The sequence below is a fragment of the Cricetulus griseus genome, chromosome 2, assembly GCF_003668045.3.
Source record: "Cricetulus griseus strain 17A/GY chromosome 2, alternate assembly CriGri-PICRH-1.0, whole genome shotgun sequence".
Taxonomy (NCBI): domain Eukaryota; kingdom Metazoa; phylum Chordata; class Mammalia; order Rodentia; family Cricetidae; genus Cricetulus; species Cricetulus griseus.
The window spans coordinates 309,893,082-309,919,761 of NC_048595.1; the positions used below are offsets into that span (position 1 = coordinate 309,893,082).

At 38.8% G+C, this 26,680-nt stretch overlaps 1 protein-coding gene across 8 annotated transcripts in view; it reads right to left on the minus strand.

Moving 5' to 3' along the window:
* Positions 1–26,680, minus strand: part of Atg10 (autophagy related 10) — a 280,774-nt gene that overhangs the window by 100,146 nt on the left and 153,948 nt on the right. For all 8 annotated transcript variants that reach the window (XM_027401757.2, XM_027401758.2, XM_027401761.2 and 5 more), the window contains one exon: positions 7,839–7,977. In XM_027401757.2, coding sequence (XP_027257558.1) covers positions 7,839–7,977 — 139 coding nt within the window. The remainder of the gene's footprint in view (positions 1–7,838; positions 7,978–26,680) is intronic.

A 26,680-nucleotide genomic window follows, 5' to 3' on the forward strand; every position in this document is an offset into this window, starting at 1 on the left:
TGGAAGGCTGATCTTTCTTTATCACTAAAACCAAAGGGTTTCACTCTGCAATCACTACTCGACTCCACTATCTTCACTTGGCTCTGTGATTCATTTCCACATCTTAGTCTCATTTTCATGATCATGTTCCATCATTTTCATCTCACCAATAGGTATGCTTAAAATCTTTTAGTGGTTTTCTATTCATAATTATCAAGCCCAACTGTTAAAAGATTTTGTTTTTTATGTGTGTTTGCTTGCTTGTATGTATGTATGTATGTATGTATGTATGTATGTATGTATTCATTCATTCATTCCTATCACAAGTGGGCCTGGCATCCACAGAAGCCAGGAGAGGGCATTGGGTTCCCTGGAACTGTGAGTCACCATGTAGGTGCTAGGAAACTAAATTCAGGTTCTTTACTGCTGAACCACCTCTCCAGCCTAGCATACCCAATTTTTTAAATGTTAATTTGAATAGAAAAGTACATGTAATATGCTTTCTACATATGAGAAACTGTATATATGGGATTGTTTATTTTCATGAGGCATATTCCCAACAGCTCATAAAAAATAATTCTTAGTATCAAACTATCTACACATGGTGTTAAGAACTCATAAGCCAAGTGGTGCCCAATCTCTCATTTAAATAAAGTAAGGCATTTACCTTAGCTTCTCGAGGAACTGTTGAATAAGAAGCTATCTCAAGGGAAGCAACTGTGGCTCCATAGATACCAGAGATATCAACCCTGAGATACCACTATCAACCAAGTGCTCTGGAGAACCATGGCCTGGTGGGTACCTAAAACCTCAGGCCTGCTGCTTCTGAAACAGAAGACATCCACTTTCAATCCTGCCTAAAGGGCTCCGAGGTTCTGACTCCAATTCACACTCTGGTACCACAATTCTCAGCAATTTGGACTCCTGGCTTTCCTTAAACCTCAATGCTTTATCATGAACCATAATTTAGTTAGTCCTGTACAAACACCTTGACTATCCTCATTGCATACCAAACTTGGCTTCTTCACACAGAGAACACAGCCTCCATCTCCAGAGGACTCTAAGAGAAGGTAAAAAAGAGCTCTGCTTTAACTGTGGTAGGCAAGAGTAAGCAATGATCTATAAATTTGTCAATTTATTTTTAAAATAAGCAACACTGTACACAAGTAAGTACTCATGTACTTTGTAACTGGTGACATTTAATTATTCTGAATTACACAAAGTAGTGGGTTTAATTATGATATTTTGATGTATAGCAATGATACACTGACTATATTCCTGCCTTCCCTTACCTACACATCTAATCCTATCCCTCCTCAAAGTCCTTTTATGCTTGTCTTCCTGTATTTCTCTCCCTCTCTTTTTATATTCCACAGTTACGGTTACTTACCTGAACATGATCTCTAGTTCCATTCATTTGCTTGCAAATTTAATTATTTCATTCTTCTTAATGGCTTAATAATACTCCATTGTGTTGTGTGTATATGCCACATTATATTCATTGATTCATCTGTGGTAGGCTTTTAGGCTAATTTATGACTTAGCTATATTCTAGTATAAACACATATGTGCAGGAATGTCTGCTGTATGCTGACTTGGAGTTCTTTGGTTATTTATCTAGAAGTGCCAAAGTTGGGTCATACAGTACTTTTATCATTTATGTTTTATAATAACCTGATTTTCATAGTTGCTACAATAATTTACATTTCTACCTAGAATATATAAAGGACTCATTCTCTTCATACTCAGACCTGCCTTGCAAATACATATATTCAAAACTACTCAATATAATTTTGAGTTTCATCTTCCTTAAAGCTAAAGCTTTCAATGTGTTTTGTATACTTAACTAGCTATTTGTATTTCTCCATTTTATGACTGCCCACTCAGTTCACTTGTCCATTTACTGATTATGTGCATATAAATGTACATACACATACATATACCCCACATACAAGTAACTATGCGCATCCATCCACGCCTATGTGTGTTTGTGCCTGTGTATGTGTGTGTGCGAGCGCACATGTAACGCACCTGTGTTCTCATTTATCCTAGGCTTGTCTCTAACTTGTTAGGTAGCAAAGGAGATGAAGCTGAACTCAAATTCCTGATCCCTCTGCCTCCCATTCTAAATCAAGTCCTGTGATTGCAACCATGTGTCACACCATGCCAGGCTTTGGATTCCTGGGTTTTCATAGATGTTTCAAGCTGGGTTCATTTTGTCTCTAGTGAAAGGGGGTTTACTTTATAGAGAAGTGCACACAAGCACCTGTCCAGCAAGCTACAGTTCAATCCTGCACAAGTGAGAATATGAGTTTTCTTTCCCATGCCTTCTCTTCCAGGACTCTGTTGTCTAGGCATAGGTGGCGTTTGGTGCCAATGCAGTTTTGTTAATTCTGACAAGGTCACTTTCACTTTTCTTTGGTGCATTATAAATCAACTTGATTTTTTTTTTAGTAACATTCTATTCCTATCATGTTCTACCATGTATCCTACTATTCCCTAAGTTCTCAAAATATTTAAACATGTATAGGACTTAACACATCATTCTTGATAAATTTTCTCTATGATTTTGACTTTTCAGTTTGTACTTCTTTGCATTAGTTAACTAATTTTTCATTATTTTTCTTATTAACATTCACTATTTACTTCTCACAATCCATTTCAATCTCTCTTTTTTTGATCTATCAAATTCCTGTTCTAGTCCATTGACGTAATTTTTTGCTAAACTTATTACTGTTTACATAAATACAATATAAATTTATGAGCTTTCTTAAAGGTTGTTATAATCCAATGAGATTTTAAGTTAAATTATGTTAATTTATATCCCACCTTCACTTATTGTAATAATTAATTTAAATCTTTTTTGCTTCAGCCTTATCCATTTTCTTTTCTACTAAATAAGCTACCTTAACTCCCACTCAACTGTAGCAATATTACCATGGAAATACACAATATGTTCTTTCCAGCTCATCTTTTACAAGAGGCTACTATTTTAAAGTTTTAATGATGCTGACAACAACAAAAAGTATCACATTTCTTTCCCTCCAGTTCACTCTCACCCTCATTATTCATCTGTCTTCTGATTTCTAGGAAATGTAACCCAGCTCACTTTCTTTCTCATTTTGTATGTCTCAACTCCTTCCTATTCATTAGCCCATCCATAATTTGACCCCCACTTACCTTCTCAACCATTTCTTCCATGTTTATCTTACGAGGACACCCTTAAACCACACTGCTTTGCACTGATACGTTAACATGCCTTGCTCACTCTGTCCCAAAGCTGGGCATGCTCCCCACACTGCTCCTCAAAAGTCCTTGGACAGAGCGATGAACCCTCAACTTCCATTTTTCAGTCCCCTCCACTCACACCATTCTTGTCCCTTTAAGTTTCCTCTTGAATTTCCCCATGCACTGAATTCTAAACAACGCTCTTCTATCTTCACCTTGACAGCATATGCACTTCTATTCTAAATTTCATTATTCCATATCTTAACCTTTTCCTTGCTTTGTTTTATCCTACCTTTGAGAGGGAATTGTTGCTTGACTATTTCTTTCATTTCACTTCTCTAGGAGCATCTTTTAAGCTCATAACAACTGAACAAATCTTCCACGTGAAGTATCTGGGGTGCATTTTAAATTCTATATCCCTGCTTTCAGGGCCAATAAGACAGACTTCAGTTGCTGAATGGGAGAAATGTTTCCTTCCCTATTCTAAAGCAGTCTTTCTAACTAATTAAGGAAATATGTCAAAACAGCTACCCAAAAGAATGCATATGTCAACCAAAGAATTAAATATTTGAAAATGAGAAGAACCACTTGGTCCTACTCACAATAAAAATTAAGAACAAAGGGAAAGAAAAAAGGGAAATGAAATAAATAAGTCAGAATTCAATCTAGAATAAATATAAAAATCTCTAGTTAAGATGTCAGGATGAATGTTTAAACCACGATTCTGGTGATATTAAGGCCATTTGGTATAATTAGACTCTTTAAGCCACATTTTCAGCATTTGCCATTTGCTACCAGCCAAGTCCATCAAGGAAAAAATGGGACATAAAAAGTCCATGAAAAAAAAAAAAAACCTGAGGACAAAAGGAGGCTTTGTCATGGTGCAAATAACTTGGATACAGAGTGCTTCAAATTAATTGGGCAGGGCTAAGTGGGAGAGCACACCATGGCACATGCCTTCAGTCAATGTCCAGCACCACAAAAGTGGAAAAGGTAGAAAAAGGAAAATGCACCAACATATACAGGATAACCTTGTGGGGATGAACTCAGAAACAAAAGGCATTACTCAAACCAGATCATTTATGTCTTATATTTGCAGCCTCCCAAAGGAAAGGCCTCTCAAAAACTGGATGACAAACAGTACTAACTTTGCCCTGCCCAAACCTGCAATGCCAAAAGCAGTTAGAGAAACAGAACACAGAGAAGCACTCATCCTCTTCAGTCCGTGGTATCCCTTTGAGAACCAAGATCCTGGGTAGGCATGGTGCTACTCACACATATGTAAGCTCTTGGGAGGCTGAGGAAGGAGGATTGTAAATTTGAGGACAGCCTAGATACAGAGTGTGATCCTGTCTCAATAGTAGTGTAGTAGCAATAGTCATCACTGTAGCAGTAGAAAAGGAACTAAAAGAGGAGGAGGAGGAGGGACCATGTTCCTATGGGCCTGATTAATATGAGAGGTATCTAGAAGTAAAATTCTATCTGAACTTGGCTGTCTTGTCTTCAAGAATCAAACAAAGAAACGTGTTTACCAGAGAAAGCACAGCTTCTCAGTCAGGCTGGATTCATGCTTTGGGGCCTTGGGATGTTGTATTTTTCTTAGTGTTCTATTTCTATAGTCTATAAGGAACAACAGATAAAACTGTAAAGATGGATAAATGGTTTGGCTCCTAGGCCTCCTGGAGAGGACAGCATCGCTTCTTCCTTATGGCATGTCACAGAGGTAGAACAGTACTATAACCACAATATTTTAGTCTTTTGGCTCTATTTAGAAATGCTTAAAGATTCTTCACTATTGATTCATCCAGTGAGCATTTGTTGATGTTTCCCTACAATTGACATTGTGAGTAACAAAATTAGCAAGATAAGTGGGGTATGTGTGTGTCAAAATATCACGTAGATAAATACTAGGCACAGACCCTAAGACAATACTTTTCACTTGGTAGGTAACCAACATTAATATCCTTTACTGCTCTTTACATGTTAAGGACCATCTAGTAGGGGGCAAACAAACAGACATTTCATTATACCGAAGCGTGTGAGGTGATGGGATGATATAATGGGGTATATGATACAGGACACGGAGTAACAAGGACAGTCAGCATGAGTCTCAGGCAGCAGCAGCTGACCTGGCAGACACTGAATCATGCAGAGGAATAAAAGGAGCTCAGAGTACATGGATTTGCATTTCAAGAAACAAAAAAGATACAGAAGAAATCTCACCCTGTTGATAAAAGGGGCAACATCCATTTCAGTGGGAACTACCATCTCCTCGCTTTGCTTTTGGCAAGAAAATTCAAAGTTAAGCAGAGAAATTGATTTTTACTAACAGACACAAAAGAAACTCTAACTTCTGTCACAAACAAGACAAATGAACTATTATTGCAACATCCAAAAAAAGAAAAAAGGAAAGAAAGAAAAGAAAAGACCCTTGGGCAAGAAGTTTTACAATCATCCTGTTTCTAGGTTGGATTTTCTCAGAAGAGACAAAGAAAAACCTGGGCCTGGAACAAGGAAGACATTAGGAACACATTCCACACCATCAGAATTTGTTAACACACAAACAACCAGGTTAACAGGATAGGAAAAGGACTAGACTGGGGGGAATAAATGAAAAATTATGACTCATGAGTAAAATATGACATATTTTTAGAATGCCCTGAGTTTAAGTTAGGTAAAAGCAAAAAATTATAAGTACAAGAATGATAAAGGAAAGAATCATTTTTCATTTTTCTCCACAAGAAAACATTTCAATATGTTTTATAAAAAATAATTCATATGTCTAAACAAATGCTAAATGAATTCTGGAATAAAAAGAACTAAATAACCAATTCTATACAAGACAGAATGAGAGGTAAGGAAAACATTTCTACATAAAATAAATGACCTCTTTGATTTTCTTTATAAGCCACAAATGAAGGGCATCTTAAAATTCTAAAATAGAACCAAGAATGCTACTTATGTATGTATGTTTTAAGAACTAAAATCATCATGCAAAAAGGCATGCAGGCAGAACACTAATGTCATTAAAATATAATTGGACTTGCAGGAACAATCACTGTGCTGTGCTGTAAGGGGAGCTGTTGGCACGCCACAGCACAGTGCCAGTGTGAGCTCATCCACCAGCCTCAGCAAGACAAGACCCACTTCCAACTAGAAGCAGCCATGTTTCAACACCTCACATCCCTGATGCTGACAAGCTAAAGGACTTGTTTTGTCTCTGGGAACTCATCTGTGGTGATTATCTGCTTACAGTGAACACTGACTACATTGGAGAATAGTACTGAGAAACCAGAACCACCTCCTGTGGCCTCTGCCTGCAATCCCCACTTGCCTTTGAATCCAGAAGGTGCTAGGTAGAGTAGAGCGAGGACTACAGACTAGAAGGGAGAAAGGTATTCCCCACCACCTCCACCCGACATGTAACAAATATAGGAGAGAACACTGCAATAGACAAGGAGTCCTTTTTAACCTCTGGACTCCAAATCAAATATAATTACAATAAGGCATGTTTTAAAGGTCAGTAATAATCATATAGACGAATCTGCCTCAAGGGTGTGAGAGTTAGGGAACCATCAGTGTCCTCAAGTCCCAGGGTGAAAATTTATCCCAAATTGTCAGTTCTCAGGAACTGCACCTCAGATTAAAATCATCTCACCAGGGAGTCTCTAAGAATTTGCTCTTGTTCTAAATCCTAAGTGCTTGTTAAACTGCCAGCACTTCAAAACTAGAGACCATTAAACAATATATGGCAGCGAGTGATTAAAACCACCAAATTCACATTCAAAGCAGCTTAAGCTACTTTTTAATTAAAAATAAAATATCATTGGCTAAATTCAGATGTCTTAGCTACCCCAAATTCCCCCTCAAATGCAAAGTGTGGCTGAGAAAGCCAATGGCAGCACGGGGTAAGAGGTGGGCTGGGCAGGAGCTCTGAGTAGTCTCCAGGCCAGGACAAGCATCCTGACCCAGTCTAGCCAGTGCATATTCAGAAGTCCCCCTGAGCTGCTAGTCCCCCTGAGCTGCTAGTCCCCATGAGGCTGCCACTGAATAAGCTTTATTAGCAGGGGCCTCTAAGGAGACACAGGGTGTTCGCCTTTTTTGGCAGGAGAATGAGTTAAGTAACAGCACTGCAAGACACCAAGGCTTCTGAGATGTAGAAAAGGCTTAAGGAAGTGCTGGCACTTTTAAACACACCTTAAACTAACTAATAAACATTTCTTGAGTAATCATAAGCTCTCGGTGAAGGAGCCTGGGTGCTTCTCAGTTAACTGCATCACTTGAGATGGAAAGAAAGTTTTACTGCAAAGTTAGAAGTAAATAAACATTGCAGTTTTAAGTTGTTCCTACTTGTTTAAAGTCAAGAAGGGCCGGGGGGCTTAGTCAACTTCAGGCAAGAGGCCAAAAGACGTGAAGATCCGATTTAAGGTGGGGGATGATGTCATTCACTATGAAGTCTTGATTTTTCTTTCTGAAGCATGAGAAATGTTACTGGTAAAACCTTACCTCACCCACAGCTTTTTTTATTTTTAACTTTATTTTTTTCCCTTTCAAGAATGACTTTCCAAGTATGTTTCCTGTCTTATATGCAAATTTTATGAATTCACTTTCAGCTTTAGACATGGTCTTACCTAAAAAGCTTGCCCTAAAGTAAAGAACGGGTACTTGGTAGCTGCAGGAGTATACGACATGATACTCGTATTTAATCACTTGGGATGCTGCTGCAGACTCCATCACTTCGGAATCATCCACTGTTAGCTCTAAATTCTCCTGGAAAAAAAGAGCGAGACTAAGCCAAACTGTGTCAGTTTTAAAAAACAAGTACAATCATGGGGAGAGAAAGATTTTTCTTGTCGCAAAATAACAGTTAATACAAGGCTATGAGGTAAGAAAAAGGGAATTACCCACACTAATACTTAACATTCGAGTCATAGGTAAACAGTAAAACCAGAAAACATTAGCATTAACTAAATCCAGATTGTTCTTGGGAAACAAAGCAATTCTGGCCAGAGATGGGGGGTGGGGAGCTGCGGCAGGGGCAGCACAAAGAACTACCACAACAGCAACTCCAAAGTCTTCACTGTGTGATTTCAGCAACAAGATGGTGTCTACACCAGCTACCTTATTTCTTTACCTGTGAGAGCTAATAACATCCTAACAATCGAACCAAGGCTAGGAAATGCCCCTGTAGGTTCTATTGTACCCATCCAAAGATGACTCATTGTGTGCTGAACAATCCTCAGTTTCATTCTGAATAAGAAAGTTATTTTGCAAGGGTCTGAATTTGTTAGGTGCATTTCAAATCCTGAGTGGTTCTGTTTTCTTCATTATTGTGTGTAACTTTGATAATGTTCAACAATACAAGCTGATTTAGAGTAGAACCGCTGGCACATGTTGATATGAAGTTAAACAAGGCTTTGTAAGCAGATATGTGAGTCATTCCACTTCTCAACTAATTGTTATTTACTGGCTGCTCTCTCTCTCTCTCTCTCTCTCTCTCTCTCTCTCTCTCTCTCTCTCTCTCTCTCTCCCTCCCTCCCCCTCCCTCTCCCTCCCTCTCCTTCCTTCCTTCCTTCCTTCCTTCCTTCCTTCCTTCCTTCCTTCCCTCCCTCCCTCCCTCCCTCCCTCCCTCTTCTCATGTAGGAACATTCTCAAGATCGGATCTTGACATGTAGAAGCAATTGATTGGACATGTCAAATCAGGGTTTCTGGGTGCATCCATGTGCACTTATTTATTTGGGCTGAAGAATTTTTCCTTTGAAATTAAATTAGTAGAAGGAATGAAGCAAGTGGGTTTGGCTCATTTCCACTTCTCATTAAAACAGGAGCAACAATGAACAATCAGAATGAACCAAAGAAGAGATGGCAAACTTTATCAATATGAAATAAGGTTGCCTGTGGAGATAAGGAAGTGGGCACTGCTCTCCAGATCTATCTCCTTCACTAATTTCCCACCCACAGTCAGCTGGCTGGGGAGACACCACAGTGGGCAAATCACAATGGGAGTATTTATACAATAGTTTCACTAAACACCTGTAAACACTGTCAGTTAAATACACAGAATTAAATAACCAGAGAGAAATCACTGAACTAAATTGTGATAACAATTAACACAGTAACAAGAAAGAGGGATTTTTTCTGTTTATTTAATTTTAGCCATGAGCATCGAGATCTGTTGCAGTAAATTTTTAACCATTTTTTTCTCTTTGGTCCATAACTGGGTTAATTCATGTTTCTAATTTCTTTTGTTTATCAACATAATAAAAGGATTGTAACTTGTTTTGGGTTGTATCTTAAATGTCCCCTTAAGGCTATGTATTAAAAGCTTAATTGTCAGATATGGCACTATTTGGAGGTAGAACCTTTAAAAGAGGTATGTTTTCAGCCATGTTTGCTGGTGATACAACTTATACAGCTTTTGCTGAGGACATTTTGCCAGTATATCTTAAGTTTGAAAACATACCTACTCTTTGATACAGTGGTTTCACTGTTGGAAATCTGTACTACAGAAAAACTGGAGTACAAGGACATAGGAACTAGGATATTCATTGCTGCTTAATTTAGTAGAAGAATAATACATAATCAACCTAAAACATTTAACAATAAAGAATTTTTTTTCAATGCCAGCTATAACATAGTTCTGCAGTGGAATACAGTGAAGGCATTAAGTTTACAATGACATAGCAGAAGATGGCAAAAATCTGTATTACATACATGTGTATGCTAAAAAAATCTGGAAAACAGAAAACTCGCTTGTTTAAAATGGTTACAGATCTGAAGCAGACACAAACTGAATGTTGGGACTCTCACTGTTTATGTATTTGTATAGTGTAATGCTTTTTATTTTTTTAAATGACTACACGTATTATTCAGCTTTCCAACAAGACAAAATAGCTGAGGAAAATCAACCTACAAAGAGGAAGAAGTTATTTGACTCATAGTTTCAGTCCACAGTTGTGTGGCTCTGCTGCCTTTGGGCTTGTGGCAAGACAGAGTGCCATGGTAGAGCCTTCCACGAGGCCCTCTTACATACATAATACTGAGTACTGGTTTCATTGTGTCTACTTGAAGAGTTTTTAAATTTCAGTTTTTGTTTTAATTTCTGCTTTCTAGTGTCTTCCTGAAGGCAAATGTCTACTTGTATGTGATTGGTAATGTGTATTCTTCTGTGAAGTGTTTGCTATTTAGTTTGCATTGTAATTACATCAACTCTTTGCATATTAGAAATAATAACTTATCAGAGATAAATATATTTGTCTCCACCTTAGGAAATTAACTTGCAAAAGAGTATGTGTGACACATATACAAATGTAAGTATGTTTTTATTCAGTTTTCTTGCAAACAATTTATTGAACTTTTATTACAAAGTATTTTTAATATTTATATAGTCAAACCTGCACATTTTCTGTTTGCAGTTTGAGTGCCATACATTCAATAGAAACTCTTGCATAACCCAACATATCTCAATAATCATAAGTATATTAATCTTTTATAAAGCTAGAAGTTTTTAAATTAACATTTAGATCATTAATCTATCTAAACTTTCATTTTGCCTATATTCCCAGATGCTTTTGAGACAGAGACTAGCAATACAGCTCAGGCTAGACTCAAACTCATGATCCCATTGTCTCAGCTTCCTACAAGATAAGCATGTGCCACTGGGACCAGCTTCCCAAATGTTCTTTAGTGCATCTTTTTCTCTTGGATTTGAAATATTTCTATGACTATAATTTAAAGGTGTTGAGGGTATGTATATGTTTATAGTCTTGAGTTACTTTTCATCATTGGTGTGTGTGTGTGTGTGTACATGGTGCTTGTGAACAAGTGAAGAACAAGTGTCTTCCTCTACTGCTATCTACACTATTGCCTTGAGACAGGGTCTCTCACTAAACCTGAGTTATCAGTGAATTCTGGGGTGTGCCTATATCTCTCCCAAATGCTAAGGTCACAGGTACCCACATACCCAGCATTTCTTTAGTATTATGGGGTTTGTATTCATACTCTAAAACTTATAGAATAAGTGTTTGTGCCCACTTAGTCATCTCTCTGGCTCCATCACTTTGGAATTCTTCAGACACATACTAAATCTAAAGAAATGGGTCTTTTTTTTTTTTTTTTTTTTTTGAGACAGAGTTTCTCTGTAGTTTTAGAGCCTGTCCGGAACTTGCTCTGTAGACCAGGCTGGCCTCGAACCCAGAGACCCACCTGCCTCTGACTCCTGAGTGCTGGGATTAAAGGCATGTGGGTCTGCAGAAAATTGTAAAAACGATTATCTGAGAAATAGCATTACCAGAGAAAATAAGAGTTTTGAAAGGATATCCTTCAGCCTTACTGAAATCAAGAACTCAGGAATGTGTTGGGAGTATACACAAGACATTTACAATTATGGTTCTCCGAAAGTTATGAAGCTCAAGAAATAAGGGAAAAGGGACAAACAAGCTTTGTGGAGAGCCCATTAAAAGTCTCAAGCCAATCACTGTTCTCACTGGCACCTACAGTGTCTGTGACCACAGATACATATAAGAACATTTCATAGACCACCCACGCCCCCATGCACACACATGTTCAAGTAAAACTGGACATTTGAGTAATCTCTGTCTATTGTGTCAGTGTCAACATTCCAGTTGTTACAGTTCACCATAGTTTTACAAGAAATTACTATGGGAGAAACCGAGGAAATGCACATGGAATCTTTCTGACAACTTAACTACTGCTTCCAGGACTCGAAGGTGCTAGCAACACAGATGGCAGAGGAGTCGTGCAAACAAATTAAGGATTTGTTTAAAATAATTAGAGTAATGAGTAGGTCGAATTGCAGAGGAGCATGACGGGTTACGCAGAATATTTAGGGATTGCTTGATGGTCCTAGTGTACTCATTTAACTGCTCTATCAACTCCTGTGAACACTTATATCCTCCAAATAAAAAGAGGGGGGCATTTTACCATATTACAGTAAACAGAATCAGAATGAACAGGAACTTAAATCTCTCCATCTAGCACAACACTCCCAGTTCATATGTACAAACAAGGCTCAGCAATGCAGTTGGCTTCCAGGGAGTCAGAGGCACAGGCTGACACTGCAGTCACTACATTTAGTACTATTGCATAACATTTATCCTATGAATTGAAACTTTCCTTTTTGGAGGAAGGAGGGAGAATCATAAGAATCAAAGAGATAGGGGGCTCACGAACCTCACCAAAGTTACTCCATCACAGAGCACATCTCCAAGCAAACTGGAGAAGAGGGCCCCCTGGGTGCATTGGCTGCATGAAGGGAGGAAGCTCCACAGATAAGGCATCTCTAAGAAGCCAGGCCAGAGCAGCTTTTCAATGACTCAGTTGCCTTTGTGCCACCCACGCTCCTGAAAGCAATCCCAAACACACACTGGTTCACCATGATGGGCTTGTGGGGAAACGTTGCTTGGCTCTCCTGTGTTGCTCTCCACAGACTGAATAGATGTCTGTCTGCTTCAGCTCAGGAGAAGTCATTCAACAGCCATACTAAGCCACTTCTCAATTATTACTCCACTGAATTTTGGCTGATACTCAAAACATAACAACATTTTTAGTTTAATGTTTTGCTTTTTTCATTATGAAGTGTTTTAAATATTTGGATTTACTTAATTTGATATTAAGAGTTATTAGAAAAAGAACTAACAATACATTTATTTTCCTTGAACTGTTACAAATTCATTAAATGAGAAAAAAACCTATGTTCAGAAAATTATATTCACTCATGGAGCTAAAAGATTAAGTAGCTCACATTAATTATAGAAAACTTGATTTTATTGAATTCAATTAACAATAAGTTGACAGTGATCTCTCATTTAGTAAATCTGATATGAATTAAGCTTAACAACTAAATCCCATTAAGTAGGGATCATGCTGAAGACACTTCATAGATATTTTATTGAAAGCAAATCCAAATAGAATGTTGAGCTTTGGAAATGAGATCTGTATCTGGGTTTATCCTCCAGGGAGAAGTAATTAAAGGGAGAAAAGGTAAACTCTTATCACCAGTAATCTCCTCCTTCTATGAGCAGGCATAAGGATGAGCTCTGTGCACAGTGTCCCGAAGGGAAAAAAAAGGTCAACTTGTTTGTCTTCTGCCAGGTCTTGGATTCAAACCTAACGTCAGTGGCTCAAAAACCATAGCCATGAGCCAAGAGGGGCAGTGGGCCCATGCTGGTTCCAAGGCTGTCATGTGCTGTGTTCATGCATAGTCATATAGAGCATCTAATCACAACAGCAAGATACACTATGTAATAAACTATTTGCTAAGATTCCTGAACCAACAATCATGTAGTGTTTTCAGAAGTAAAGACTGATGAAGCTTTTTTACAGACCCAATGAAAAGGCAGTTATTTAATTTTAAACGTTATAATAATATTTGATCTTAGTTACAAAAATAATCTGTGGGACTTGAAGCAACCAGCTCTTTTTTCTCTATGGCTCATCATTTTACTGTGGGTGGTCTTTTCGCTATCTTAAATACTGAAGTGACTTTTTTAAATGACCTCCGAGGCTTCTGAGCTAGTGACTATCACAAGAAGCTTTGCAAATGATGTCATCTTCTTAGAAATGCACACGTTCTATCTGGCACATGGGGGTGGGGCAGTGTTCCATGCAAGGCAGGCAGCACTGAAACCGCAGTGGTCACAGATGGTCCACAGGGGGCGCCTTAGCTAGGCTCCTCTTTACCAGGATTATCACAACTACCAATGTAAGAAGGGAAAGGGAGCTGTGATGCTTTGCTTGCCTTTTGTAATAGCATCGTCGTGACCAATGTGGGTTCCCACTGAGAGGAAGATTCTTTCTCCAGTGCAAGATTAAATCCTCTGCATTGTGTGCTGAAGCGAGAGATGAGAGGGAGGGGCCCAGAGACCTGGCACAACACATCTGGCAGTTTTCTGGCTGTTTATAGCTATCCCAAATGTGTGTTTCTTAGTTCTTGTTTCCTTAAAGACCACACAGGAGACTGCAACCCTGTTAATGCCTGGAGCTAGGAAGCAAACAAAAAGGCTGAGCACAAGGTACGACTGTGGAAAGAAGAGGCTGACTACAAGAGTCCACACCAGAGAGTTCATCTCCTGCAGCAAGAAAAAAATACTGCTTCACAGAATCTTGGATGTTAAAGGCAATTACCCCTTCCATCATAACAACAGTTAACTCTCCTAGAAACAAAAACAAAAACAAAGGAACACTCATACAGCCCTTTAAGGGCAGATTCTTTCCTTTTATGATGTCTACATTGCTAACTGCAAGAGAATTAGTAGGATGAAGAATGTGAAAATCTGAATTCCTTATATAAATAATGACAAACTAAAGGAAGATGCAAGATTTTCAGGTATTTTACATTTCAAAAATCAGGGAGATGAGTTTCTTTTCAGTTGCCTTTTATATGCTGCAAAAGAAAGCAGCAATGGTAGGATGTAAATGACATAATAATGTGCATTATGTCATTTGTTCCTTTGCTCTAGAAAGACTGTCCACAGTCATCGGCAACTAAGAAACCAAGCTAAGACAAAAACCTAAGGCTTTAGGCTCCACACCCAGGCCTCCTCCTCTCTGCAAAGACCATTAGATGCCTGGGGAGGTTGGAAGTTAAACAGATGTGTTTCTGGGCTCTGCTCTCAAACTTTCGATTCAGTAGTTCTAGGCTGAGTTTGAAGAAGTCACCATTAGTGATGTTCCTGATGATGCTAATGGAGGCGGTAATGGGCGACTCTGGGATTCTCTGTACTACAGGGCTAGAAAGCTGGCAAAGTCCAGTCACCAAGACTCCAAAGTATGCCTTCACTAACAACTGGAGGCACTACTGCCTATGTGCTCTCCTCTGAGAGGAAGCCTAATAGACCTCAAGTGACTCAAATCCTCAGCTAATGCTCTCCCAATTCACTGTCCTTATCCTTTTTCTGATCCAATTCAAAGTCACCATAATTTTCCCCCTTTCCTCACTTATTTATTCTTTCATAATGGCCATTAGTGGTTCACTGTGTTATTTTTCTGTCAATTATTACAACATTAGATCTGTGACTGATAACCTTAAACAACAAGAATGACTAATAGTGGAACTAAGGATAAATTTTATACCATGCATATAACTACAACTATGAGATATTGCCTTATGAGGCCAGCTATGTTTCAACTCAAGATCCAGAAAATGCTTTATTGTTACCATGTGACATAGTCAATCCATTTCCATTACACTTATCTCTAAAGGAAAAGTAAGAACCAAGAGTTACTATTTATTATATAATGTCTCATCAAAATATGAACTTTATTATCTTCAGATTTCCCTTCCTTATAGTAAGCAATCCTTTTACTTTGTCTTAGCTCTAGTTTCATAGACCTGCAACCTTTTTCTTAAAGGGTCAGATAATAAGTAATTCAGGTTTAGGACATAGTAAGGTAACTGTAACTATATCATTAATCCATAAATAATGGGCAATGGGGCTGGAAAAATGGCTCAGTCTTTAAGAGTGCATACTGTTATTACAGAGGACACAAATTCAGTTCCCAGTAGCAACATAGGCTCACAACCATCTGCTACTCTAGCTCTCAGAAACCTAGTGCCCTTTTCTGGACTCCACAGGCACCTGGATTCGCAGTACATACATACACACACACACACACACACACACACACACACACACCATTAAAAACAAACCTTTGAAAATGGACACAACTACATGCCAGTAATACTCTACAAACAAAAATAAGCAGTGGTCCATAGACATTCACTTGTCTACCCATAAAAAACGCACCCAAAGATCTTTACTTAATTTTATTGTGTTTTTATAAGCAGAAACTAATTAAAGGCCTGAGTGTATACCTGATGAACTCCTTCTGCCCTTCTATTTTGTCCATCCTAGGACATTATACTAAATTTCCCAAAGGGAAAAGAAATGCTAAACCATAAAAGGGTGACGATAATTAAATCCAATAGGCTAAAGTTTGGCTGGGGCTATTTTCTAAAGACATGTACCATTCCTTTAACTTAAGCAAGTAGGATTTCACATGTCATGATGAATGAACTGCAGCTTTTTTCATATATGATTAAAATTCTATACTCAAATTAAAAACTGAGTAAGAGTGAAGACACCTGCAAGACTGAAGATTATCAGTCTGTGACAAACCGAAAGTTAGGCACTGTGGTAATTCCATGAATCTTGAAGCAGAAGCCATCTTACTAGCCACACAAGCAACGCCACCTGTGTTATCAGGAACATTCCTAAAGAGCCTCCAGAAAAGTCATTCATTCCGTTCCTGCCCTCAAAACTCCCTGGGTTATAGCTAGCGAGCAGGGGTCTGTTTGTTTGTTTGCTTGGTGTTTTTGTTTTGGTCTAGTTTTGGTTTTATTTTGAGACAGGGTTTCTCTGTATAACCCTGGTTGTCCTGGAAATCTGTAGAACCTCCACAGTGATTTGCAAGAGTCTCTACCATTTATTAAACACAATGCTTACGTTGTGGCAAAAATGTGATTTTTTGCTCTTAAATATTATTTTGTTATAAATGAAAGCAAAATATAATTCTCACTTTTCTACTGGATCACCAGAAGACATCTAAAACCTGAGATAAAAACACCAAGATTTTAGTGCAAGTAAGGGAGAAAAAGGACATGGAATTTGGGTTTGAACTTGAGTTGCACTCTGACTCTGCTCTGGTGGAATGAGGAGGTCAAAGTTTCAGTTTCTCCACTTGTTAAAATAAAAACCCTTTACTCTTACAGTCCCTGTCATGGTTTGAATAAGAATGGCCCCAATAGGTTCATAAATTTAAATTCTTAGGGAGTGGCACTATTTGAAAGGATTGGTAGGTGTGGCCTTGTTGGAGGAAGTGTGTCACTGGAGGTGGGCCTTGAGGTTTCAAAAGCCCAAGCCAGGCCCTGTGGCTCTCTGTCTTTCTGTTGCCTACAGATCTGGAGATCCAGATGTAGAACTCTCAGCTCCTCCAGCACCATGTTTGCCTGCACACCTTATGCTTCCTACCATAATGATAATAAACAAAACCTCTGAACAGTAAGCCAGCCCCAATCAAATGCTTTCCTTGATAAGAGCTGATGTAGTAATGTAATGGGGTCTCTTCACAGCAACTGAACTCTAAGATAATCCCCTAATTTAATGTACATTAAATAGGGTAGTATAGAAACTGCATGGCACATAGAAAGTTAACTATTAAGCCATTTATTCATCAATAAATGTTACAGAGTATCTCTATGTTCCAAATCAAGGGTCACAAAACATTCTTTTTTTTCCCATTTTTTTAAATTTAAATTAGCAACAAGATTGTTTTACATGTCATACCTAGTTCCCTCTCCCTCCCCTCCTCCACTGCCCCCCACTAACACCCTCCTATCCCATAGCATTTCTATTCCCCTGGGAGGCTGAGGCCTTCCATGGGGGAATTTTCAGAGTCTGTCATATCCTTTGGGATAAGGCCTCTGCCCACCCCCGTGTGTCTAGGCTGAGAGAGTATCCCTCTATGTGGAATGGGCTCCCAAAGTCCATTCCTATGCTAGGGATAAGTACTGATCTGCTACAAGAGGCCCCACAGATTTCTGAGGCCTCCTCACTAACACCCACGTTCATGGGGACTAGATCAGTCCCATGCTGGTTTCACACCTATCATATTGGGGACCATGAGCTCCCTTGTTCAGGTCAGCTGTTTCTGTGGGTTTCACCAGCCTGGTTTTGACCCCTTCACTCATCACTCCTCCCTTTCTGCAACAGGATTCCAGTTCAGTTCAGTGTTTAGCTGTGGGTGTCTGCTTCTGCTTCCATCAGTTGCTCGATGAAGGCTCTAGGATGGCATATAAATTAGTCATAAATCTCATTATCAGGGGAGGGCATTTAAGGTAGCCTCTCCACTGTTGCATAGATTGTTAGTTGGTGTCATCTTTGTAGTCCTCTGGACATTTCCCTTGTGCCTGATTTCTCTTTTAAATCTATAATGGCTCCCTCTGTTATGGTATCTCTTATCTTACTCTCCTCTATTCTTCCCCTGATTCAACCTTTCTGCTCCCTCATGTCCTCCTCACCTCTCTTCTTTTCCCCTTCTTATTCTCCTAGCTCCTTATCCCCTCCCCCCATGCTCCCAATTTGCTCAGGAGATCTTGTCCCTTTCCCCTTCTCCAGGGGGTCTCTCTTAAGGTCCTCCTTGTTTCCTAGCTTCTCGACAGTATGGATTTAGGCTGGTAATCCTTTGTTCTATGTCTAATATCCATATATGAGTGAATACATACCATGTTTGTCTTTTTGTAATTGGATTATCTAACTCAGAATGGTTTCTTCTAGTTCCATTCAATTGCCTGTGACTTTCAAGATTCCATTGTTTTTTTTTTTTTTTTTTTTTTTTTCCTGCTGAGTAGTACTCCATTGTGTAAATGTACCACATTTTCTCTATCCATTCTTCAGTTGAGGGGCATCTGGGTTGCTTCCAGGTTCTGGCTATTACAAATAATGCTGCTATGAATATAGCTGAACAGATGTCCTTGTATGAATGTACATCTTTTGGGCATATGTCTAAGAGTGGAATTGCTGGATCTTGTGGTAGACTGATTCCCATTTTCCTGAGGAATCTCCATACCGATTTCCAAAGTGGCTGTAGGAGTTGGCACTCTCACCTGCAGTGGAGAAATGTTCCCCTTTCTCCACATCCTCTCCCGAATAGACTGTCCTCGGTGTTTTTTATTTTAGCCATTCTGATAGGAGAAAGATGGTATCTCAAAGTTGTTTTGATTTGCATTTCACTGCTAAGGATGTTGAGCACTTTCTTATGTGTCGTTTAGCCATTTTAGATTCCTCTATTGAGAATTGTCTATTTAGTTCTGTACACCACTTTTTAATTGGATTGTTTGGTGTTTTGAAAACTAGCTTCTTGAGTTCTTTGTAAATTTTGGAGATCAGCTCTCTGTCAGATGTGGGGTTGGTGAATATCTTTTCCCATTCTGTGGACTGTGATTTTGTCTTGTTGACTGTGTCCTTTGTCTTACAGAAGCTTCTCAGTTTCAGGAGGTTACATTTATTAATTGTTGATCTCAGTGTCTGTGCTGCTGGTGTTAAGTTCAGGAAGCGGTCTCCTGTACCAATTCGTTCAAGGGTACTTCATACTTTCTCTTCTAATAGGTTCAGTGTGGCTGGATTTACGTTGAGGTCTTTAATCCATTTGGACTTAAGTTTTGTGCATGGCAATAGACATGGATCTATCTGTAGTCTTCTACATGCAGCATCCAGTTATGCCAGCATCATTTGTTGAAGATGCTTTCTTTATTCCATTGTCTAGCTTTACCTTCTTTGTCAAAAATCAGGTGTTCGTAGGTATGTGGGTTAATATCAGGGTTTTCAATTTGACTCCATTGGTTTACCTGTCTATTTTTGTGCCAATATCAAGCTGTTTTCAGGACTATAGCTCTATAATAGTGCTTGAAGTCAGGGATGTTGATTCCTCTGAAGCTTACTTTATTGTACAGGGTTGTTTTGGCTATCCTGGGTCTTTTGTTTCTCCATATAAAGTTGAGTATTGTTCTTTCAAGGTCAAAACATTCTCTTAAAGGGCTGTTAATAAAGACTTCAGGTTTGTGCACTGTTTCAAAGTGCCCAAAATTGAAAGCAGCCTAGAAATATGCAAATTAGCAAGTGTGGCTTTGTTTCAACAAAACATTATTTATGCACACAACAATTTAAGTTTCACATAATTTCAATGTGTCAAGAAATACTGTTTTGATTTTTAAACCATGTTTTTTATAGCATATGGGCTATATAGAAATAGGCAGCATGAGACTATGTCTCCATGAAATGGCAAAAAAGATTCACCCATGATAACACAAAAATATAACTGCCTAAACATGTCCCAGTTGATCACAATAGGGGTAGACATCTTAACTGGGAAAGGGTGAATCTCAGTGGACCCACCTCTTAAACAAAAAAGCACAGGCAGCCAATGCCAGTTGGGAAGGAAATCTAGTGTTCCCTAATGATGAGCACCCCAACTAGTTACCTAATACAAGTGATCATCCCTAACATCATATACTTTCAGCTTAACTAAATATACTCAGGAGGTTCTATTTGTATATTTATGTATACACATATTTGTCACAGTGATAATAAAAAAAAAGAGGCCATGAATTTGAGATGGTGTGAGGGGGGTAATGGGAAGGGTTGGAGGGAAAAGAGGCAAGAGGGAAATGAAGTAATTATATTTTAACTACAAAAAAAATTTTAAATAGGTAGCAGATGAATGTTTGTCAGCCCCTAGCATCTGGAAATCAGAAAGGACAGGAACAATATTTCACCCTAAAGTAAAGACATACAAATAATGATCAAACAATCACACAAATACTATAAAATGATAATTACAACATATGTGATTTAGATAAAATGTTCATTGTCTTTGGAGTGTATGTAATTTAACCTCTTCTATAAATTTGGTTTGTACGATTACCATATTTTCTCAAGGTCTTCCATGTATAAACTAAGCTTTCTATAGCAGCAAGTCTCTGCATATTTTAACCGCTCTGCTCCAGGGATCATGTTTATTTCAGTGATCTCACGACCTTTGCAGAGAGGTTTTTAGCAACTCTTCTTGTGAAAATGCACCCAACTGTCATCACTGAGAATCCCTCTCCATCATCTGGAAGCATCCAAACTTAACTCTTGCTGCAGCCTACTGCAGCCTTTGGCTACGCTCTGTTTTGCTCCTATGTCCAGCAGCAGTAGCTTCTTTCTCATCTTTACACAAACCTATGTATACTTAGGTATAGGTGTAAACAGGCAAGCCCAGGCCACTACATGGTGACAATGGGACATGGCACCCATGCAAAAAGATGTACCTAGGCTGCCAAGTGAAACCCCTGGCACACAGATATGAGATTAGGCACACACTTGCTACAAGTTGGATGTCCTAGGACATGAGAAGTATACCAGCAAGCCTACATAGTGTGTCATGTGGTGGTGATAATATGTTCTGGGTGCTAGTCCAGTGATTGGCTAGCCAGTTTTTGGCTCACACCACCTCTAGTGCAATATACACTCAGGGAGAAGTAAGCCATCATTAGTACTAAATTTAAGTCCGTGTTTAAAATAACTAAATTTCAAACTTGGGCAGGCAAATTTTGAAAATTCTGCTCAGATTTTGTTTTCATATTATACCTTGTGTTGCTTATTTATATTTATTATATTATACCTTGTGTTTCTTTGCAGGAATCATTTGAAGCCCTGAGTCTGAGAAATAACAGTTGCACTAACTGAACAAGGGACTATCCTATTAAGTACAGTGGATAGGAACTCTGCACTGATCTACATATAAAAAGAGAGGATCTATATTTAAATATCAGTAATGTAAATATAAGAGTAGTCATTATGCCATTCCCCACATCTCAGTGGACAGTTTTGCAAGTTTTCTGGTACCCAGACTACTGTTCAGCAAAGTTATGAGCAAAACTAATCTTTGGCCTTCTCTCCTTGATTTTCATGGCCTCGCTCCCCTCTTTCAGTCTTCTTATCTGATCTCCACAGTAAAGAGCCTGACAAAGTTGCCCATGGTAAATGGCATAGCCTGCATATATTAATCCTACCAAGAATCTCTGAGAAGTCTTTAAGAGATAGTTTTGTGACCAGAGACCTCTTCATGAATCACCAGCCATATAGTCTGTGTAGCATAGACTGGTCTGTGAGGAGGTGCTGGTGGCTTTCCCGTAACCCCTTGGACTATGCCTTGTGGGTATCTGCCTATTATACTGAGGAGAGGCAAGTTCTGCCAGTGACTGCACAAAAGGGTATATGGACATCACAAGTGCCTTGTAACCTCTCTAAGATAACAGAACTTGTAGACTGAGTTTCTGTTCTGCCTGGTCCCATAGCCATTTAGCCCCAAATAAACACACTGACACTTATGCTTATATTAATTATAAACTGTTTGGCCAATGGCTCAGGTTTCTTATTGGCTAGCTCTCTCTTAATTATTAACCCATTTTCATTAATTTAAGTATTGCTATGTGGTCTTATCTTACCAGAGAATGCTACAGCATGTTATTCTTTCAGCAGCTACATGGTGTCTCCTCTCAGCTTCTCTTTGTGTCCTCTCCTTAGTCTGGTAGCCCTACCTATACTACTGCCTCGCTACTGGGCAATCAGTATTTTATTCATCAACCAATAAGAGAAACATATATCCAGAAGGACATCCCCCATCAAGAACTTACTCCAGGAAGGAGTCCAAATGCCAGACTCCATATGTCCCTGTTACCAAGTCAGAAGACGACCACTTCTCTACTTAAATTGCTAATGATAAATCAACATTCACTGGGAGTTCCCAAAGAAGAAAATAAAAGAAATTTAAGTTGGTAATACTGAATCAGTTTCTTTTTCTGGCTCCTTATAATGATAAATAATTATCTGCATAGTAAGAAAAATGCTAATTTTATTAAAATGCTATCAGACGAGGCTTTTAGACTAACTTCTAAACTCTAAAATATTACATGAGTGGTTTCATTTATCAGTTCTAATGTCTTTGAGATCATTTGTATACACAGTTGCCATATTTAGAGAAAAAAAACCCAAATCCAGAACTGACTTGTTTTCTAAATGAATTGGGAAGTTGTCATTAAGAAGCATCTGCCACTTTACTGCATTCATGTAAAAGCATTCTCTGCCTCTATAATGGACTATTGAGCAGATGTGTTAAAGCACTATACCCACAGCAATGCATGTCATAAAAGAGACAAGGAACTACAACACAAGTAATGATTTCAGTTCCTCTATAAATTAATTTAATTTTTAATATGTGAAACTCATCTTTACACTCAACATGTCAAAAGTCTGAAAATGCAAAAAAAAAGTCTTTAGACTAAATGCCCACCTTCCCATGTACATCTGTAGGGAATTTGTAGATCGATTTCTTTGTGCAGTAAAGGTCAAACCAAGCGAAGTTTCTTTTCCTTTGAATGTGGGGCAGATAGCTTAAATCATTACCAGCTTAAAAAAAAAAAAAAGAAAAGAAAAAGAAACCTTAGTCAAGATATTAAACTGACAGTGGCCTTGAGCATGGGAAGAACAATTTGAGCTAGGCAGTAGCAACAGGAAGGCCTACTGTGTCTATAAACATTAGCAGTGACAGTGGAAAATCAGGAATGGGCCCCTGTTACTCAATACGGGATCTTATTTTAACAGGAGAAAGGTTAGAACATGAAAAAGTGGTTAACAACCACACAAAAGTTGAAAAAAAAAAAACATGCAATTGAAGCTCCATGTTGTGTGTGTATAGGGGGAGGGGTCCGTGTCTTCGCATGGGTCACTCAAAGAAACAGATCTTGAGACAAGGATTCAAATGGCAGTATTCTATTTGAAAGTGACTTCAGGAACACCGGTAAGAGAGCAGGGAAAGAAAAACATGAAACAGGAAGGAAATGAAGTCTGCACAAGGTGTATGAATTACCTGTTGAGCAAATGAGACTCATTCCTATGGGACTCTCTGAGAGACAAAAGACTTTCCTGCCTGAGCTGCTAGAAGTTGGGGGTGTGTATTTATTCATTACATCTCACTACCTCCAGGTGGTGAGTTACTTTGGGGTGTTATTTCCTAGAATCACAGGACTATCTCCCTGTGGAGCAGAGTTTGCTCTAGCTATGCTAGAGCATTGTTGGGTGAAGTCTCATGTATATGCCATGGCTGGTATACAGGGGAGAAGAAGTGACATGCAGATACAAATGGGTCTAGAAACCACCAACAACAAACAGTGTTAACAGTCAGACAGTAGTTCCCAATCCCTTATCCAAAACTGGGATATCTAAAGTGATCTGAAAATTGTAGGAAATAACCAACAACTGAGTTCATCTAAGACCGACTTGGTGGCAAATTCTAATCTGAGGCTTTCTATATTATCTATTCTACTTTGTATGAATAGAATTTCACTAAAGAAATATTAATGTCTGAGCATGGGGTGCAGCCAAGACACCGCTAGGAATGTGATGTAACATAGAATTTACTTTTATTTTTATCAAATTATATAATTTTATAAACTAAATAATATATCATTTTATTATATTGCCTATTTAAGATTCTCCCAATTCTGGATCCCTAACAGTCTATGAAGATTAGACATGTACTTTTTGATGTCTTCTCTCTGCTGAATTTGTCTTGAAAATAAATATTATAGGAAGAATTATACTACCTTCCTATGGCAGCTACCACTTTGAGAAATCTAGGTGAAAAAGAAAATGAGCTGATAGGAGAAGGGCTAAAATCCAAAACTGAACTATGGGAACATTTCCTCTGGCTGAGATAACTAGAGCCCTCTCCTCAGACCAGACTATCTGAGAGAAAAAATCCTATCAGGGGCATCACTTTTAATAGTGAAACCCTAAATACCCCTTTCTAGGACCAGAGACTATCCAACATCATCTGGAGGCACTGCAATAAGACAGAAGGCAGGGAATAAGGGCATGAGACAGAGGGAGAGAAGAAGGAAATGAGGAATAGAGAGAAAGGAGGGAAGGAGAAAAGAAGGGAGGGTCAAGGGAGGCAGGGAAGGTGCAAAGGAGGGAAGGACACTGGAAATGAAAAGGCAAAGCTCTGCCTCTAGACAACTTATGTAGAAATCACGTGGCTCCCCAGAGCAACTACTTAAATATTCATTTTGCAAGGTTGCAAAATTCAACGTTAATATACAAAAGTCCATTGTAGTCTTATGTGTAAGAGCACCCAAACCAACAGTTAATAACAGGTTTAACAAAAGATCTGCATGGCTCTGTGCTGCTATACACAAAGTATTGCGAAGAGAAATCTTTTTTTTTTTTCAGATTTTTTATTTGAATTAGAAACAAGATTGTTTTACATGACAATCCCTCCCGCCCTCCCCAACCCCCCCAACTAAAACCCTACCTATCACATATCCTTTCTGCTCCCTCTGGATAGTGAGGCCTTCCATAGGGTGTCATCAGAGTTTTATCGTATCTGTTGGGATAGGGCCTCCGTGTGTCTTGGCTCAGGGAGTATTTCTCTATGTGGAATGGTCTCCCAAAGTCCACACCTATGCTAGGGATAAGTACTGAACTTATTACAGGAGGTCCTGTAGATTTCTGAGGTTTCTTCAATGAAATCCATGTTCCTGTGGTCTGGATCAGTCCCATGCTGGTATCCTAGCTATCAGTCTGGGGAGCAAGAGTTCCCCAATGTTCAGGTCAGTTGTTTCTGTGGGTTTCACCAGCCTGGTCTGGACCCCTTTGCTCTTCACTCGTTCTAAAGAGAACTCTTCTAGGGCCTACATAAGCTGAGAAATATATCACACCCATCCATCAGGAGACTCAGTATTGTTAAGATATAAATTCTCCAGAATTTGATCTGGAAGATTCAATGCAGTTCCAAATGAAGCCAAGCAGAGGAGTGGGAGGCAATGCACAATTTCTTTTACCTTTCACTATACACAGAATTGACAACATGGACATAAGCCCAATGCAAAGTTGCAATCATAAATTTCTTATGATTTCATGGAGGTGTGAGGGTGTGGCTCAGTAGTAGAACTGTCCCTATCATGTGCAAGGTCCTAGGTGATGGGAGATGTCCTTCGTTAATATGTTTCTCTTATTGGTTGGTGAATAAAACACTGATTGGCCAGTACCCAGGCAGGAAGAATAGGCGGGGCTACCAGATGAGGAGAATTCTGGGGAGAAGAGGCAGAGAGTGGGCCGCCAGAGATGCTATGTAGCTGCTGAAGGAATAACATTCTCCAGACATTCTCCAGTAAGCCAGGACCACATGGAGATACATAGGTTAATAGAAATGGATTAATAATTAAGCCTGAGCCATCAGCCAAACCGTTTATAATGAATATAAGCATCAATGTGTGTACTTGGGACTAAACAGCTGTGGGACCAGTTGGAAGAGAAACTCCATCTACACCTGGGTTTGGTCCCCAGCGCCTTTTCATCACCAACACAGGAGAAACAAACAACATAGGAGAAAATCTTTACGGTATTTGGGTAAGCAAGGATTTCTTAAGACACAAACAGCATGACTCTCTAAAATCATAATGGACTTTGTCAGAAGTAAATCTTTTGTCCTTGTGAAAGTAGGAAACTGGGGCTGGAGAGATGGCTCAGAGGTTAAGAGCACTGACTGCTCTTCCAGAGGTCCTGAGTTCAATTCCCAGCAACCACATGGTGGCTCACAACCATCCGTTATGAGATCTGGTGCCCTCTTCTGGTGTGCAATATACATGGAAGAGGAATGTTATATACATAATAAATAAATAAAATATTAAAAAAGTAGGAAACTATAGGCAAGCCATAAAATGGGAAAGAGCTTATAACATAATCTGAGAATGTGTAATAGTTCTTACACTTAAAGAGACAGAACATCTATTTTCAAATATGCTAAAATTTTGAACATATGCTTTCCAAAGAAAACAAAAATGACTAACAAACATATGACATCACAATGGGATACCACTAGAAAAAAAACTAATTATTTACATAGCAAG